The sequence below is a fragment of the Zingiber officinale genome, chromosome 11B (genome assembly GCF_018446385.1).
Source record: "Zingiber officinale cultivar Zhangliang chromosome 11B, Zo_v1.1, whole genome shotgun sequence".
Classification (NCBI taxonomy): Eukaryota; Viridiplantae; Streptophyta; class Magnoliopsida; order Zingiberales; family Zingiberaceae; genus Zingiber; species Zingiber officinale.
In genome coordinates, this window is record NC_056007.1 from 77,578,744 (window position 1) to 77,596,725 (window position 17,982).

The 17,982-nt window shown below is 36.4% G+C and overlaps 2 protein-coding genes across 2 annotated transcripts; both read left to right on the top strand.

The window, feature by feature from the left end:
* The first annotated feature begins 5,456 nt into the window (after nucleotides 1–5,456).
* Nucleotides 5,457–6,684, top strand: LOC122034064 (mitogen-activated protein kinase 3-like). Its single transcript, XM_042593198.1, has 2 exons — nucleotides 5,457–5,882; nucleotides 5,995–6,684. Exons 1-2 carry the CDS (start codon nucleotides 5,457–5,459, stop codon nucleotides 6,682–6,684), a joined length of 1,116 nt encoding a protein of 371 aa, XP_042449132.1.
* Nucleotides 6,685–9,060: 2,376 nt separating this feature from the next.
* LOC122034065 lies at nucleotides 9,061–12,535 on the top strand. Its single transcript, XM_042593199.1, has 2 exons — nucleotides 9,061–9,396; nucleotides 12,464–12,535. Exons 1-2 carry the CDS (start codon nucleotides 9,061–9,063, stop codon nucleotides 12,533–12,535), a joined length of 408 nt encoding a protein of 135 aa, XP_042449133.1.
* Nucleotides 12,536–17,982: the final 5,447 nt, after the last annotated feature.

Here is a 17,982-nt window from a genome sequence, read left to right on the forward strand (position 1 = left end):
ATACAAATTAATAATTTAAACAGGAAATTAGAAATCCCACTTGTAAACATTAAATGTTAAAATCCATTTAATTCCGGCAGCTTATAAAAATCATACAGATATTAATTATATTCTTATTCTTTGTCAACTTAATTAATGAAATCATTACATATTTTAAAAGCACGGCAAATCTATTATCCATTAAGATAACTGATCATGTTCAAAAGTTGAAGATACAAAAAATTAGAAATATGGCGCTCATACCTCATGTGAATTTCTCATAGATCTGCAATACAAATTACGTCAATGTCGAGCCAGGAAAGGGATCCTCGGCGTTGGCCCTCCGACGTTCAAATCAGTCATCGACGATGGGGAATGAACCGAAGCAACAAAAGAACTGTAGAGTAAACAGTGAATATCGCATACCTCCGCTGATGCTTGGACCTCCCTTTATATAGAGCTCCATAAGCGCGCGTGCACCCTTCCTAAGATGGGCACGCATCTCAAAGTTTTTTTGAAAATAGTTGTCAGTAAAGTGTCCCTGACACAGTACCTTAACTGGTCGAGTATATCTCTGAAGTGACAGTGGAACCTTTCGCTGTATGATCTTCTGGCAATCCATGCCCAGTGTCGACAGCATCAATTCCCAAAAGGATGTTGAGGGGTATCAATGTACTGTACCACCAGACCGAGCGAGTTGGTCGCTCGGCCGTCTATTCGCTGCTCTGGTGCCCCGTCTAGTCGGCCAGAACCTCGATATTCCTTGTCTTCTTGAACGAAGTTTCGCTCTACCATTGTCGAATCCTGCTGTCAGGCCGAGCGGGGCAGCTGCTCGGGCGAAGTTGAACTCTGTCGATACCAAGCTTTGTTGTCTTGTCGAGCGGGGCATCCGCTCGGCTCGGCTTCTGCACATCGTTCTCCCTCGATCGTTTGCATCCGTACAAAGTCTCAGTATATGATATTTCTCAAGTCAAGCTATTCGGCAAAAAACCAACATATACATCTATGATCTTAACAATATGTTCTATAGAATAAAATCCAGAACCAAATAGATGAATGCTTGGGTTCTCTAGAAAATGTTGCTAATTTTAAATATTTTTATGTAAAACTGTGCACGACAATCTTTGTTAAACTTTAGAATTATCAACATTAAAACATATAAACGATGGAAAAAACACACCATGAAAGATCTTTGTAGAATCTCACAAAATGCTACTCCAATTAGCATACAAAGGATCATCAAAAAGCTCTAAGAACCACCTGTACAACTTACTAACAAAGGATCATTGACTGAGGTTATTGTTTACTAAACAAGCTATAACAATTATCAGATAGATGTTAGGAGAAAATGCCAGTAGTACACAAAATAACAAAAATTCTGGTGGTTTTTTAAAGATCAGTATTTCTAATAAGAAGAAACTCATACCTTAAAGATCTTTGCAGAATCAAAACTAAAGGGGTTGTTGGTCCCCCTTGTCAGCCATGCTTATGATCTTGAGCAGCTCAGGGGCATTTTCTTCATTTGGGAGAACAAATTTCTTGATAAACTTTGAATTTGATAATATCAAGTAATTAAGCATGCTGAGTTTTGCACACAATCCTTTGGACTTCAAAATTTCCACAGTGTGGAATCGAGGAATTATCCTCTTCATTGATGAAAGACGCCATCTTTTTATGTAATTCTTTCTGGGACACACATAACAAAGTCGGTGCCATTCTCACTGTAGTAAGAATCTCTGACTTCGTCAATCCAAACTTCATAAGAGCTTGAACTTAGTATTGACTATATCTTGACTGACCTTTCTAAGTGAATAAAGAGTCCATAAGAACATCTTAGAGTGTCGGAGAACCCCAAACTCATCAGCTCTACGAACCAAAGCCCGTAGTCAATCCAGGCTCTATAGGATGAAGCTGAGATTACTTCGCACAACGAGAGAAACTCTTTCTCGAGGAATTCCACATTCATTCCTTAAAAAATTCAAGTTAAGATTTACCCTCTTCTCGCTTCCTATGAACAGTCGTTGCTTCTTCAAACACTTAAGAAGGACCTCTCTTGATCCAAGAAGGCATTCCCAAAACTGCAATTCGGGGAGGACGCTGCCGCACACGCTTTTGTTAATCAGGTTTGTGTTTTTAGGGATGATATCTACAAGATCGGACTCGGAGAAGCCGATTTTGCGTAAAGATCGAAACTTCGGCGTGAGGGTCTTCTCGACATTGCTGCAGAGCAGGCTGGGGAGAGTACAAATGATCATATCGAGGTGGGAAATCTGAGGAATTAAGAACGGTGTCGGGTTTTTCAGTGGATTTGAGGTGGGCTAGGGATTTGGAGGCCCTGGACGCCACGACTTCTGACAAACCCCAGGAGTTGACGAGATGTTCCACCATGGAAATTGTTGCTGGAGCCGCTTTTACAAAGTAGGAAGAGAAGAGAAGGACCACAAGGTGTCGGGGTCCGAAAGAGGAGGCGGCGGCATTGCGACGCACGACCGAGCGCAGCATTGTGGCGGCTCCAACACTTACGTTTCTGATCAAGTGTCGTTCGTGGGTAAAGTTTACAGGTTTAAAATGAAAAAGGGTGTGAGCATGCTTTTCATTGATATAATAATTAAAGAGCTGTTATTTATTTATTTATTATCAAAAGATATTTCATTATCGGTCGGTAGATTTTTTTTTTAAATTATTCTTATATTAGTGTAGCAATTATAATTCATATTCACTAAAATGTGAACCCTACACCTTAAAACCCTCCAAGTCAAAATATGACAACTCCCACTCTAATTAACATTAATACATTTATTACGGTAGTTACAAATATGAGTTTATTTCTGATCAATATATATAAATATTATAATATAACAGCACTTCGATTCTAATCAACAATAATAACATTATGCTCCGGGGGCACAATGAAAGCGACAAGACATGAATGCCACTAACATGGGCCGATATAAGGGGTGGTAGGCTTGGGTTGTAGCCTAGGCCTGCTTTGGCACATTCTCTAGGTAGCATATTAAACAAAAAATTATTATGCCCAATGTACAAATTTAATTTAGCCTAGCCCAAAACTCAATTCTCATTTTCCTTATTCTTGCCAAACTTTAAAAGCAATTGAATCATTAATCATTTATTTTATTCCATATGAGTCACGAGAGATACATAAGAAGCGGAAGGGTTAGGATTTTGAGGAGTTGAAGCCTGGAGGCAGGGGCAGAGCTTGAGAGTTGAGAGAACTTTTTCTTGAGGTAATAAACTATGAGTTTAATTCAAATAAAACTAGAAATTGGTTTATAATTCTCGATGTTTTTTTTATTTCAAGCCTGAAGCAGGAGTAGAGGCGTAGAGCTTGAACCTTGAGAGAACTTTTTCTTGAGGTAATAAAATATGAGTTTAATTCAAATATAACTAGAAATTGGTTAAAATTCTGGATTTGTTTGTTTCAATGGTTGTTTGAGAGAAATATTTATTTTTTCCACTTTTTGTTAGTTCTAGAGATAGAGATTGTTTCTGTATATATGGATAATATAAATCTATAGATTATATTTAATTATTTATTCCTATTTAGATTAATATTTGTAGAATTTAAAATTAATGATGTATGACTATTTAAGATTTAGTATTTATAGAATTATTAAAAATTTTGTTTGAAACTTAATTATTCTTAAAATTGTAATTGTTATTCTAGTTTTGTTTGAAATTATGTAACTATCAATAATATAATTGGTTTGTTAAATAAGGGTTATTTTTGTAGATTGAAAATGAAAAACGTCAATCTGCTACGAAAAGGAAAAAAACTTTATTATCTTTTTTTTTAAAAAAAAACCAATATGAAGGTCCCTCAATTTCTAATATCCCCCTTCAGCGGCCACATCTTCTGAATTTGTAGTCTTAGCTTTGTAATCCTATCATAAAACTCTCTATTTCTATTGAATGTAATCCGAGAAAGAGGAAATAAATATGTGAATATCCAATAAATGAATGAGGCCAGGTTCAGCGAGCTTACCTAAATGCTAGGCCATATCAACCAAAACTTTTGACATATCAACGAACATAATTTGATAAGAAGACACATAGATTCCGAGAACATTGGTATAATAAATTTCAGTGGTTGGAATACTCTTCTTCGACAAATAAGGAATACTTTTCTTCGACACATTAAAGGAGTCTCCTTTAATGAAACTGTGGCAATTCCATTAAAGGAGACTCCTTTACGGTGCTTCTCGCACAAATCTAACATGAAGTAGTCAAGCATGATGACTTCGTTAGTAGAATTGTGCTTCTGCAAGGGTTTCCAATTGTCCTCACTAACACTGGGACCCATCAGGATCTCCTAGTCACAGAACTCGAGATGGCCTTCCCTGACACGCGTGGCACTCAAGAGAAGAAAGACGAGGAGGCAAAAAGGGAGGAGATCGAGAGAGGGGCACAAGGACAATATGGTCTTGTGGTGCTAATTTTTGGATGAACAATAAGAGAGGAGGGAGGAGGATAAAATGAAAAATGGAGTTAGTGAGATTAAGTTGTTTGGATAATTCCAAAATCAAGTACTGAAATAGACAAAAAAAAAAAAAAAATACAAAATCATCTATGCATTTTGGTAAATTGCCGAAAAATATAAGTCTATTACCACTTTTACCAATTTAATGATTTAATTTTTTTTTTAAGGGGTAAGTATATTTAATAAAGAAAATGCACAATAACTTAAGTAATTTTTCGAGAATATTAAATCACAGTTTTCTACAAATATTTTTCGAGAAACACACGTTTTTTCCTATTTTGTCTCGGTTCTAGATTTTCGGAGCAAAGATATTACCAGATTTGAATCTTAAGCAGAAAATAATTATTATTATTAAAATATACTGTATATTTGGAAACAAATCTAGAAATTAATGTCAATTTTAAATTTGAAAAACGACAAACTTTTGAATGAGGCGCATTTGTCACATTTTAGAATTTCAAATAACAATAATAATTAGTTTTTAAAAAGTTACTCTAAATACAAATCTGGAAATATAAGAAGATTAGTTCCGAGAATCTCGATCTTATTCCTAATAAATTAATGTCAAATTAGAGTTTAAGAACTGACTTTACGAAAACATAGCTCTCTGCTGACACACTATAAAATATCGCTAGCCACTGAGATTACAAACATCTGCGTCGCCTTAACTTCTTCGTCTCCTGAATCGAGCGATCACTTCATATCTGCACTTGTTTTGCGGGATTCTCCACAGACTTCTTGCTCTCGCTCGGCACCCAGTAAGTCTTACTGCTCATCTCCTTGCTGTCAGATTTGATTTGTGATTGATGTGTGAAATATGGTTCCTGAATAAAATCAACATAAAACCTTGTAGCTAGATATCGATCGGCCAATATATCTTTTATGAATTAATCTCATTCTCTGAATTAATATCCTTAAATAGTAGAGCACTATATCTTAATATTGTTTGCTCCTTTCGTTGGATATACAGGACATGGCTATGGTATCGGTAGCGCATCCTCCACCAGGTTTTGAGAATAAAGAAAAGAGCTATTACACTATCGGGCGAACTGTACTATTTGAGATCGATACTAAATATATACCTATCGAGCCCATTGGGAGAGGCGCTTATGGCATCGTCTGTTCGTCGATTGACCGTGAAACAAAAGAGAAGGTTGCTATCAAGAAGATAATGAACACCTTTGAAAATCCCATCCGTCCATTGAGGATTCTGAGGGAGATCAAGCTTTTGAGACAGCTGAAGCATGATAATATCATCGCATTGAAGGACGTCATGATACCTCCCAACAGGAGATCATTCAGAGACGTTTACCTTGTCTTTGAACTTATGGATACGGATTTGTGCGAGATCATCCAAACACCTCAGCCTCTTTCCGATTACCAATGTCGATACTTCCTCTTTCAGGTATGCAGTCACTATGAAAATATTAATTGGAAAAAAGACTATATATATATATATAGAAGAATTTATTACCAACAATATAATCAATAACAATGAATTAATTTTCTTAATGCAGTTGCTTCGAGGACTGAAGTATCTTCACTCGGCCAACGTAATTCACAGAGACTTGAAGCCAGAGAACCTATTTGTCAATGGCGCCGATTGCAAGCTTAAGATCGGTGATTTCGGACTGGCTCGTTCCATGACTCAGAGTGGCCGAGGAATGAGTTCATATATTGCTACTCAATGGTATCGAGCACCAGAGCTGCTCGTTTGCTCAAATAGATACGATACTTCCATTGATATGTGGTCTGTCGGTTGCATTCTAGCTGAGCTACTTGGGCGCAGACCTCTCTTTCCCGGCACTGATGATATCAACCAGCTCGAGCTCATTGTTAGTGTTCTTGGCGTTAAGGGAGATGCTGATCTCAACTTTGTTGACAACGAACATGCTCGCAAGTACATCAAGTCACTGCCACTTAGTCTCGGCATTCCTTTAGCTAGCATATACCCCCATGCCAATCCCTTGGCCATCGACTTGCTTAAGAAGATGCTAGTTTTTGATCCATCAAAGAGAATCGATGTCACTGAGGCACTGCAGCATCCTTATATGGCTTCATTCTACGACCCCCTGTTTGATCCTGCTGCCAATGGCCCCGTCGATCTTGGTTTTGATGACGATGTCGAGGAAGACGCGATCAGAGAGATGATGTGGGAGGAGATGCTTTTCTATCACCAAGAAAGAGAAGTTGCTTCCAGAGCCTAAAGATTCTTTGCAAGTGATCTTCACACAATATTAGACCGTGTTATGAGTATTTAGTACAGAACTTGCTGCTTTGTTTCTCTATTGTGACCTAACCTTGAGAATATTTTTGATTGTGATTTCTTTTTTTTTTGTGTGAATTTGTTGTACATGTAAAAGCTAATTAATTTCTGTTGCAAGATTTGCAGAATGTGTGTATTGCAACCAATTCAAGTTTTTGATGCTCAATTAGTAATTGATAAACTGTTGATTTTTGCGTAAATGAAAAATCTTAATTATGTTTCATAGTCGATATGATGAACATTAATCAATTATACCGCTTACACTAAGGTGTAGTAGCCTAATAATCATATCATCTCCAACTTTATCAAGGATGCATATGTATGCTTATTGAGGTGGGAATGGGATGGAACTTCAATTTGCTTCAAACTTTGTACCATGACGCGCGGGCTCAATCAAATCATAGTTGAAATATTCCTCAATGGAGCACGAGTCCGTCCAAATCAAACCGCGTTCTAAGCTTGTGTGGTTTTAATCAGGAGGAGCTGACTCTTACTTTATTTCACCCTGGATAGGTTTGACTAGATTGTGCTTGCAGGCCTTGTGTTTATAAACATGTTTTACCATCACAACATCACAATTGTATAGAAAATACTACTGATCTTTCATGTGCCATCAAACTTGGTTACAATAAAATTCATTGTAGTAGATGAAGTCCTACAATTTCTCCTTCATCTTTATTCCCAAAGGTCCATTTTTAATGGCTAAGCTCTATGACTTTAAATTGGGCTTCATAAAGTAAATTCACCATAGCACATACGATCCCATATGAACAGCCGTTGTGAACGATGACATACGAACAGCACTATCGAGGTGGGAGCCGTGGAATCGCTGGGATTTGAGGAATTTAAGAATGACGTCAGGTTTTTCGGTGGATTTGAGGTGGGCTAGGGATTTGGAGGTCCTGGACGCCACGGCTTCCGACAAACCCCAGGAGTTGATGAGTTGTTCTGCAATGGAAATGGTTGCTGGAGCTGCTTTTACAGAATAGGAAGAGAAGAGAAGAGAAGAGAAGAGAAGGACCATAAGGCGGCGGGGTCCGAAAGAGGAGGAGACCGCGACATTGCGACGCACGACCGAGCGCAGCATAGGCGGCTCCAACACTCGCGTTTCTGATCATGTGTTGTTCCTGGGTTAAGTTTAACGGGGTTAAAATCAGAAGGGAGTGGGTGTGCATTTTATTATAATAATAATTAAAGAGATATTTATTTATTTATTATTTATTATTTATTATCAAAAGATATTTCACTATCGGTCTGTAGATTTTTTATTTTTTTAATTATTCTTATTTTTAATATTAGTGTAGCAATTATAATTCATATTTACTAAAATATGAAACTTAAACCTTACAACCCTCCAAGTCAAAATATGACAATTTTCACTCTAATTAACATTAATAAATTATATTATAGTAGTTATAATTCATCGTTGTTATAAATATGACTTAATTTCATCAATACTGATAAATATTATAATATAGTAGCATTTCATTTTAATCAATAATAATACCATTGTGTTCTAGGGACACCATGCAAGTGACAAGGCATGAGCAACACTAACATAAGCATACGAGGGAATTGGGGTCAATTCCCAATAGAATATTTGTTCAACGTGATTAATTTCAGAAAGTTTGGTTGTAAATATCAGACCACTTAGCATTTTCTGAACTTATTTTAATGAAATATGAGAAATTCTATACGTCTGAATCAATCATCTATTAATTGATTCAAAGGGTACTTAAATTATCAAAAATAAATAAAAATAATATTATGTTATATTACAATTGTACTATAACTATTATAATTATGTAACTGCTCATAACTATTATAATTATCTGTCGAGAATATAGATTATTTAGGAAAACTCTGAGGTATAAATTATGCTAGCTAGCTGTCTTGATTATTTTTAGCAAGCTTTAATTAGCATTAATTAGCTTTAATTATTCTTAATTGCTGTAAATCATTGAGCTGTAATTATGTTGGAAATTATTATAAATATAATCTCATTAGGAGAGATCATTATGCCCTCAAGTCATCTCTTTCAAGTTGGTATCAGAGTCATCCTTCCTTGTCCAGAAATTTCTTAAGCCAAAGCCATGTCTGAACACTCCAGCGAATCCACCACCATTCCTCAGTCCTCCTCACATCCCGCCCAGATAACCACCATCAAGTTGAATGGCGACAACTTCTTACGATGGTCGCAATCAGTGAAGATGTATATTCGGGGCCGAGGAATGATGGGCTATTTAACGGGTGAAAAGAAAACTCCATCGGAAAAAGACCCAATGTATGCTACATGGGATGCGAAAATTCCATGGTAATGACATGGCTAGTAAATTCCATGGAAGAGGAGATTGGCGCAAATTATATGTGTTTCCCTACGGCATATGAATTATGGAAAAACATAAATGAGATGTACTCTGATTTGGGGAATCAATGTCAAATCTTTGAGTTGACTCTCAAACTTGGTGAATTACGGCAAGGAGAAGAACCGGTCACCAAGTATTTCAACTCCTTGAAGAGGATCTGGCAGGACCTTGATCTTTTTGATGCATATGAGTGGAAGAATGTTGAAGATGGACAGTACCACAAGAAAACAGTGGAAGACAGTTGTATCTTCAAATTTTTGGCTGGCCTCAATGTTGAGTTCGATGAGGTAAGAGGAAGAATCATTGGATATGTCAATTTGTGGTGAGAGGAATTTTTGGCTGGCCGAAGAGAGTATTTGTGGTGTGATTTGATGTAAGAATCTCATGGATATGTCAATTTCCTATCTCAATGATGTTGTTATATTTTGTATCTATTTGATCTTGTGTGGATTGTTGTGTTTGAATCTAATTACCATGCTTGATTGGATGTTTGTGATACTTGTGGATCTTGTAGAGGGATTCCCTAGATCGTATGACCGAGGGGCACTAGTGACAAGCTGCCCCACTAACGGACATCTAGGAGATCACCTTGAAAGGTAAAGCTAGTCTCTATAAGGAGGTGGAATAGTTGAGTGCATTTATCCCCTATGCCTTTATATGGATTGATTGGTGATGTGTTTCTATGTTGTATGACCAAGGGGCGTTGGTGACAGGCTACCCTACTAACGGACTTCATAGGGATCATGACTATTAAATTACTAGAGGTATAGATAAAAGTTCCTTATCGGTTGATTTCTTCAGGAGAAAATCGGCAACTTCCTGTAAATGCATGACAATTGAGGATAAGAATTGGTAGATTACCTTACATTGATAAATATCACAATGAAACCGAACTTCTAGAACTCTCATAAAACCTAAGTTCTTACATTTGCTTTTCTATTTCTATTTCGAGTTGCTACTTAGTATATTCACTTCCTTTGTCGATTGTTTAACTAATTCATTGTGAGACATCTCTAATGCTTATAACCAGTCCCTATGGGATCAATATTCTTTTTATTACTGATGACAAAACCATACAGTTGCGGTTCGTAACATAAGCCCTAAGAGGCAATCAAGAGTTGATTGACTTAGGACATTTTGTATCATATTTCATTATTTTATTATAAGGCAATGGTTATAGTTATTATATTTACTTCATTTCAGTGTCAAATGAAGAAGTATAATAATGTTCTAGAGTAGAAGGTTATAATCTACAATATATCAATTAGTTGAATTGATAGTGAGATATTATAAAGAACTGTAGGACCGTTAGATTCGATAGAGGGGGGGTGAATATCGATTCGAAAAAAGACGAGTATAAACGCAGCGGAAAAATAAAATAGACACAGATATTTTTACTTCGTTCGGAGCCTGTGATGACTCCTACTCGAAGGCCCGTGGTCCTTGACCACTTTCGTTGGGCAATCACTAACAAGTCGAAATATGATTACAGAATAAGTACAGGAAATGCTAGTGACAATAAAGCAATACCGACAAAGAAAATTAAGTAAAAACCGGAGTACTTTGGTCGAGCGTTGACGTCGCCAGCAGTGCGCCAAGAAGACCGGAAAAGAGTTCTCGGAAAAATTGATTGTTAACACAATTAAAGTTCAACAAAGTAATAGCAAAAAGTATGACTTAGATTAGTCTTCCGAGACGGAATATAGTCACGATCTCGACAGACATCCGAAATGGACCTGCCGGATCGGCCTAATGTCCCTTCCGGGAGCCGTCCTCATAGTCACTCCTCCCTGACTACCTCACTTCGGCTTAGTCTGTCGGCCACGGCGTGCTAGATTCTCTTTGCGGCAAGCCGTCGGCTGGACTTGTCGTCAGCGCCAATCCGATCTAGTTGCTACAATTGGCCGGTCAAGCTATGCTTACGTTGACCGTCGACCTATCACACTACGACCTATCCGTGACTTCTCTCGACACTGATCAAAGTGTCGACAACAACAAAACTAACTTAACCTATTTGTCATTCATCAAAACTGGTTAAATCTAGTGCTAACCGCACTCAAAATCTCTCCTTTGATGGAATGACAACACGTTAAGTTAGTGATATATGCAAACAACATGCATTTATGTGGTTTTTTAAGTTAGTTTATTTTCAATTCTGGTTTAGCTAACTTAACCACCTAACCCTCCCCCTTTGGCATTCATCAAAAATAAGCAAGGGTACACAATCATAGTGAAGAGTTTGTAAAAGTACAATTTTTAACACCAAGAAAAATAGTCGAGTTGACTTGGGGGAGACAAATTGATTTTTGAAAAGTATAAATTTAAAGGTAATCAAGTGTAACTTTTCAATCGTAAAAAAAATTTTCAAAACAGGTTTTTCAAAATTACTTTTCATTTTCTTTTAAAAAAAATGAATTTTTCAACTACGATTTTTCAAAACACAGCAAAAATTAAGCAAGTAAGAATTTTTCAAGAAGTAAAATTTTGCTAAAATAAATTTTTAAGGCTAATTTGATAAAAGCTAAGTTTGGAAAGTTGATTTTTCAAGCATATGTTACAAAACTGAATAAGTTTAAATTTACAATATTCATCTTTTAAAATCAGGTTTTGATATTAGGGTGGATTAAACTATGATCTTATAATTATTATAATACTAAAAGTACCAGAAATTTCATCAAATTATATGTATAGTAGCGGGTAAGAATACCCTTTTTAATAATAAATGAAAAAGAAATGTCACAATTCCTCCTTTTGATTTTTATGCCATTTTATTCTTTATTAATTTCTTTAAATAAATGCTATAAATTTTACAATTCAAATCTTCTTAAATAAATAAATAAAAAAAGGAAAACCTTGTGGTGCTTCCAATTTTATTTTCCAACACAATTTTTTTCAGTATATTTATGAATTTTTGAAAAGTAATAATCTCACTTGTTTTAATTTTAATAAAAATTCATTCATTTAATTACGTATAATTATGATTCAGTCCATACGTGTCGGCTACTATAGTATTAATACCCAGTAAATGCAATTTAAATAAGACATTTTATATAACCCTTTTTATTATACAAATTAATATTTAAACAGGAAATTAGAAATCCCACTTGTAAACATTAAATGTTAAAATCCATTTAATTCCGGCAGCTTATAAAAATCATACAGATATTAATTATATTCTTATTCTTTGTCAACTTAATTAATGAAATCATTACATATTTTAAAAGCATGGCAAATCTATTATCCATTAAGGTAACTAATCATGTTCAAAAGTTGAAGATACGAAAAATTAGAAATGTGGCGCTCATGCTGACCTCATGTGAATTCCTCATAGATCTGTAACACAAATTACGTCAGTGCCGAACCAAGAAAGGGATCCTCGACGTTGGCCCTCCGACGCTCAAATCAGTCACCGGCGATGAGGAATGAAGCGAAGCAACAAAAGAACTGTAGAGTAAACAGTGAATATCGCCAGGGGCGGATCCAGAGGGGGGGCGGTATCGGCGGTCGCCCTCCCTTGCCGGTAATGGAACCCCTAGTAGTATGGGGTTCCACCGGTGGAGATAGAAGATATCGCCCCTTGTTTCATGTAAAAATCGCCCCTCCATGTATGAATTCCTGGATCCGCCACTGTTATATCGCATACCTCCGCTGATGCTTGGACCTCCCTTTATATAGAGCTCCAGAAGCGCGCGTGCACGCTTCCTAAGATGGGCACGCATCTCAAAGTTTTTTCTGAAAATACTTGTCAGTAAAGTGTCCCTGACACAGTACCTTAACCAGTCGAGTATATCTCTGAAGTGACAGTGGAATCTTTCGCTGTATGATCTTCTGGCAACCCATGCCTAGTGTCGACAGCATCAATTCCCAAAAGGATGTTGAGGGGTATCATGTCGTGTTTGTTGCTTGGCTAAGCGAATTAGCCGCTCGACCGAAACTCCATTGCCTACGTGCTGTCTGCTGTCCTTTGTTGTCTTGTCGAGCGGGGCATCCGCTCGGCTCGGCTTCTGCACATCATTCTCCCTCGAGCGTCGGTTGTTTGCATGCTCCCCGTATCAAAGTCGACAGTGGATCGGATCCTTCTCCTCGGTCAGGGCATGCTTCGCCCGACCGACAAAGAACCAACATATACATCTATGATCTAAACAATATGTTCTATAGAATAAAATACATAACCAAATAGATGAATGCTTGGGTTCTCTTGAAAATGTTGCTAATTTTAAATATTTTTATGTAAAACAGTGCACGACAATCTTTGTTAAACTTTAGAATTATCAACATTAAAACATATAAACGATGGAAAAAACACACCATGAAAGATCTTTACAGAATCTCAGAAAATGCTACTCCAATTAGCATACAAGGGATCATCAAAAAGCTCTAAGAACCACCTGTACAACTTACTAACAAAGGATCATTGACTGAGGTTATTGTTTACTAAACAAACTATAACAATTATCAGATAGATGTTAGGAGAAAATGCCAGTAGTACACAAAATAACAAAAATTCTGGTGGTTTTTTAAAGATCAGTATTTCTAATAAGAAGAAACTCAGACCTTAAAGATCTTTGTAGAATCAAAACTAAAGGGGTTGTTGGTCCCCCTTGTCAGCCACGCTTATGATCTTGAGCAGCTCAGGGGCATTTTCTTCATTTGGGAGAACAAATTTCTTGATAAACTTTGAATTTGACAATATCAAGTAATTAAGCATGCTGAGTTTTGCACACAATCCTTTGGACTTCAAAATTTCCACAGTGCGGAATTGAGGAATTATCCTCTTCATTGATGAAAGACTCCATCTTTTTATGTAATTCTTTCTGGGACACACATAACAAAGTCGGCGCCATTCTCACTGTAGTAAGAATCTCTGACTTCGTCAATCCAAACTTCATAGGAGCTTGAACTTAGTGTTGACTATATCTTGACTGATCTTTCTAAGTGACTAAAGGATCCATAAGAACATCTTAAAGTGTCGGGGAACCCCGAACTCATCAGCTCTACGAACCAAAGCCCGTAGTCAATCCAGGCTCTATAGGATGAAGTTGGGATTACTTCGCACAACGAGAGAAACTCTTTCTCGAGGAATTCCACATTCATTCCTTAAAAAATTCAGGTTAAGATTTACCCTCTTCTCGCTTCCTATGAACAGTCGTTGCTTCTTCAAACATTTAAGAAGGACCTCTCTTGATCCAAGAAGGCATTCCCAAAACTGCAATTCGGGGAGGACGCTGCCGCAGACGCTTTTGTTAATCAGGTTTGTGTTTTTAAGGATGATATCGACAAGATCGAACTCGGAGAAGCCGATTTTGCGTAAAGATCGAAACTTCGGCGCGAGGGTCTTCTCGACATTGCTGCAGAGCAGGCTGGGGAGCGTACAAATGATCCTATCGAGGTGGGAAATCTGAGGAATTAAGAACGACGTCGGGTTTTTCAGTGGATTTGAGGTGGGCTAGGGATTTGGAGGCCCTGGACGCCACGACTTCTGAAAAACCCCAGCAGTTGACGAGATGTTCCACCATGGAAATGGTTGCTGGAGCCGCTTTTACAAAGTAGGAAGAGAAGAGAAGGATCACAAGGTGTCGGGGTCCGAAAGAGGAGGCGGCGGCATTGCGACGCACGACCGAGCGCAGCATTGCGGCGGCTCCAACACTTGCGTTTCTGATCAAGTGTCGTTCGTGGGTAAAGTTTACAAGTTTAAAATGGAAAAGGGCGTGAGCGTGCTTTTCATTGAAGTAATAATTAAAGAGTTGTTATTTATTTATTTATTTATTTATTATCAAAAGATATTTCGTTATCGGTCGGTTGATTTTTTTTTTTAAAATTATTCTTATATTAGTGTAGCAATTATAATTCATATTCACTACAATGTGAACCCTACACCTTAAAACCCTCCAAGTCAAAATATGACAACTCCCACTCTAATTAACATTAATACATTTATTACGGTAGTTACAAATATGAGTTTATTTCTTATATATATATAAATATTATAATATAACAGCACTTCGATTCTAATCAACAATAATAACATTATGCTCCGAGGGCACAATGCAAGTGACAAGACATGAATGCCACTAACATGGGCCGATGTAAGGGGTGATAGGCTTGGGTTGTAGCCTAGGCCTGCTTTGGCCCATTCTCTACTAAGTAGCATATTAAAAATAATTATTATGCCCAATGTACAAATTTAATTTAGCCTAGCCCAAAACTTAATTCTCATTTTCCTTATTCTTGCCAAACTTTAAAAGCAATTGAATCATTGATCATTTATTTTATTTCATATGAGTCACGAGAGATACATAAGGAGCGGAAGGGTTAGGGTTTTGAGGAGTTAAAGCCTGGAGGTAGGGGCAGAGCTTGAGAGTTGAGAGAACTTTTTCTTGAGGTAATAAACTATGAGTTTAATTCCAATAAAGCTAGAAATTGGTTTATAATTCTCGATTTTTTTTTATTTCAAGCCTGAAGCAGAAGTAGAGGCGTAGAGCTTGAACCTTGAGAGAACTTTTTATTGAGGTAATAAAATATGAGTTTAATTCAAATATAACTAGAAATTGATTATAATTCTGGATTTGTTTGTTTCAATGGTTGCTTGAGAGAAATATTTTTTTTTTTCACTTTTTGTTAGTTCTAGAGATAGAGATTGTTTCTGTATATGCGGATAATATAAATCTATAGATTATATTTAATTATTTATTCCTATTTAGATTAATATTTGTAGAATTTAAAATTAATGATGTATGACTATTTAGGATTTAGTATTTATAGAGTTATTAAAATTTTTGTTTGAAACTTAATTATTCTTAAAATTGTATTTGTTATTCTAGTTTTGTTTGAGATTATGTAACTATCAATAAAATAATTAGTTTGTTAAATAGGGGTTATTTTTGTAGATTGAAAATGAAAATCATCAACCTGCTATGAAAAATGAAAAAACTTTATTATCTTTTTTTTTTAAAAAAAAAAAAATCAATCTGAAGGTCCCTTAATTCCTAATGTCTCCCTTCAGTAGCCACATCTTTAGAATTCCTAGAGTCTTCATTTTCTAATCCTATCATAAAACTATCTATTTCTATTGAACATGATCTGGGAAAGAGGAAACAAATTTAATATGTGAATATCCAATAAATGAATGAGACAATGTTCGACGAGTTTACCTAAATGCTAGACCATATCAATCGAAACTTTTGACATATCAACAAACACAATCTAGTAAGCAGATACGTAGATTCGAAGAACATTGGTATAATAAGTTTTGGTGGTTAGAATACTCTTCTTCAACAGATAAGGCATATTTCTTTTATTGCTTTCTTTTTCTTAGCGATCCTACTCAACCAAATCTTTCATCATTGGCTATCGATGGATTTAACAGTTGGAAGAGGGTATATAATGGAGATAAATGTGCATTTCTCACTCATGTTGGTACCTCATATTCATCACATCATAATAGATCTTTGAAAAAGGCTAAAGGTTTAATCAAAGCACTTCAACATATTGACAAAGTAATGCTTGTTGTATCAAGTGAGGAAGTTTAGAAAAATTGTCAACATCTTAAAACCAAAGTTAGTGGTTGGTGGCATGCACTTCAAGGTTGTTCTTTCAGGGTGCATAACGAATCATCTAAGTCATTAAATCGAGGAAATTTTCTTGAAATATTGGATTCCTTTGGATGCTTAATAAAGAAGTTAGGGATATATTGAGTAGTGTTGCGAGAAATAATACATATACTTCTCAAAGATTTTGAATATTGTGGCCAATAGAGTACGACAGAGAATTTGAAATGAAATTGGGGATGCAAGCTTTTGTATTCTTGATGATGAAGCACAGGATGAATATAAACGTAAGCAAATGACTTTTATCTTGAGGTTAGTGAATAGCAACGGGATTCTGACAGAACGATTTTTTACAATCAAAAGTGTTAATGATATTTGATTCTCTAAAACACTGTAAGTGGTATTCTTGTTCATTAGAACCTTCAAGCTTAGAGCATGAGAGGTCAAGGGTACAATGGGGAGTAATATGCGGGGTGCTTGGGATGGACTACAAACTTTATTTCTCAAAGATTGTCCATATACATATTACGTACATTATTTTGCACACAAATTACAATTAACATTGGTTTCAGCAGCTAAGGATGTTTGAGATTTTGAGATTTCTTCTCTCATTTGGATAATGTTATTAAGATGGTGACGTCCTCTCCTAAGCGTATTTGTGAATTGCAAATTACTCAAAGAAGCGAAATAGAGCATTTACTAGAAGTTTTCCGTAATTCGGGACATGGGCCTAATCAAATTGGTAACTTGCAACGAACAGGTGCAACTCTTTGGAGTTCTCATTATGACTCCGTAAAAAGTCTGATAGATATGTATAGTGCCACTTGTAAGGTGCTTAAGCATCTAAGTAAACATAGTCCAAATATAAGTTCCCAGGCTGGAGTTGGTGGTATATATAAAAACATAACAAGCTTCGAATTTGTATTTATCTTGCATTTCATGAATCGGATTTTGGCCATCACTGATGTTTTGTGTCCAGCCCTCCAGAAGAAAACATAAGATATTTTAACTACAATGAGATTTGTCTACGATACAAAAATTGTCATTCAAAGGTAGATCTGTTACCTTAACGCCCCTCTAAAGCTGGCCCCACAGATATGGAGGAAGCTTCATGCAGGTACACAGGCATTGAGCGCATGGTTGGATTGACCATGTCGGCTATCACCCTGGGACAAAAATTGTTCAAGCATTGAGAGAAGATGGATGGGAAGCATTTCTACAAGAAGTGACTACATTTTGCTCAAAACATGATGCTTACATACATGACTTCGATAGTTCATATAGGGTTGATCGTTCCCCTGGGCGAGAGTATCGTACAATTGAGCA

Coding starts and splice junctions, on each gene's coding strand:
- LOC122034064 (XM_042593198.1), top strand. CDS start 5,457: ATGGTATCGGTAGCGCATCCTCCACCAGGTTTTGAGAATAAAGAAAAG. Junction 5,883..5,994: donor GTCGATACTTCCTCTTTCAG/GTATGCAGTCAC, acceptor TTCTTAATGCAG/TTGCTTCGAGGACTGAAGTA.
- LOC122034065 (XM_042593199.1), top strand. CDS start 9,061: ATGACATGGCTAGTAAATTCCATGGAAGAGGAGATTGGCGCAAATTAT. Junction 9,397..12,463: donor TCAATGTTGAGTTCGATGAG/GTAAGAGGAAGA, acceptor AAATTACGTCAG/TGCCGAACCAAGAAAGGGAT.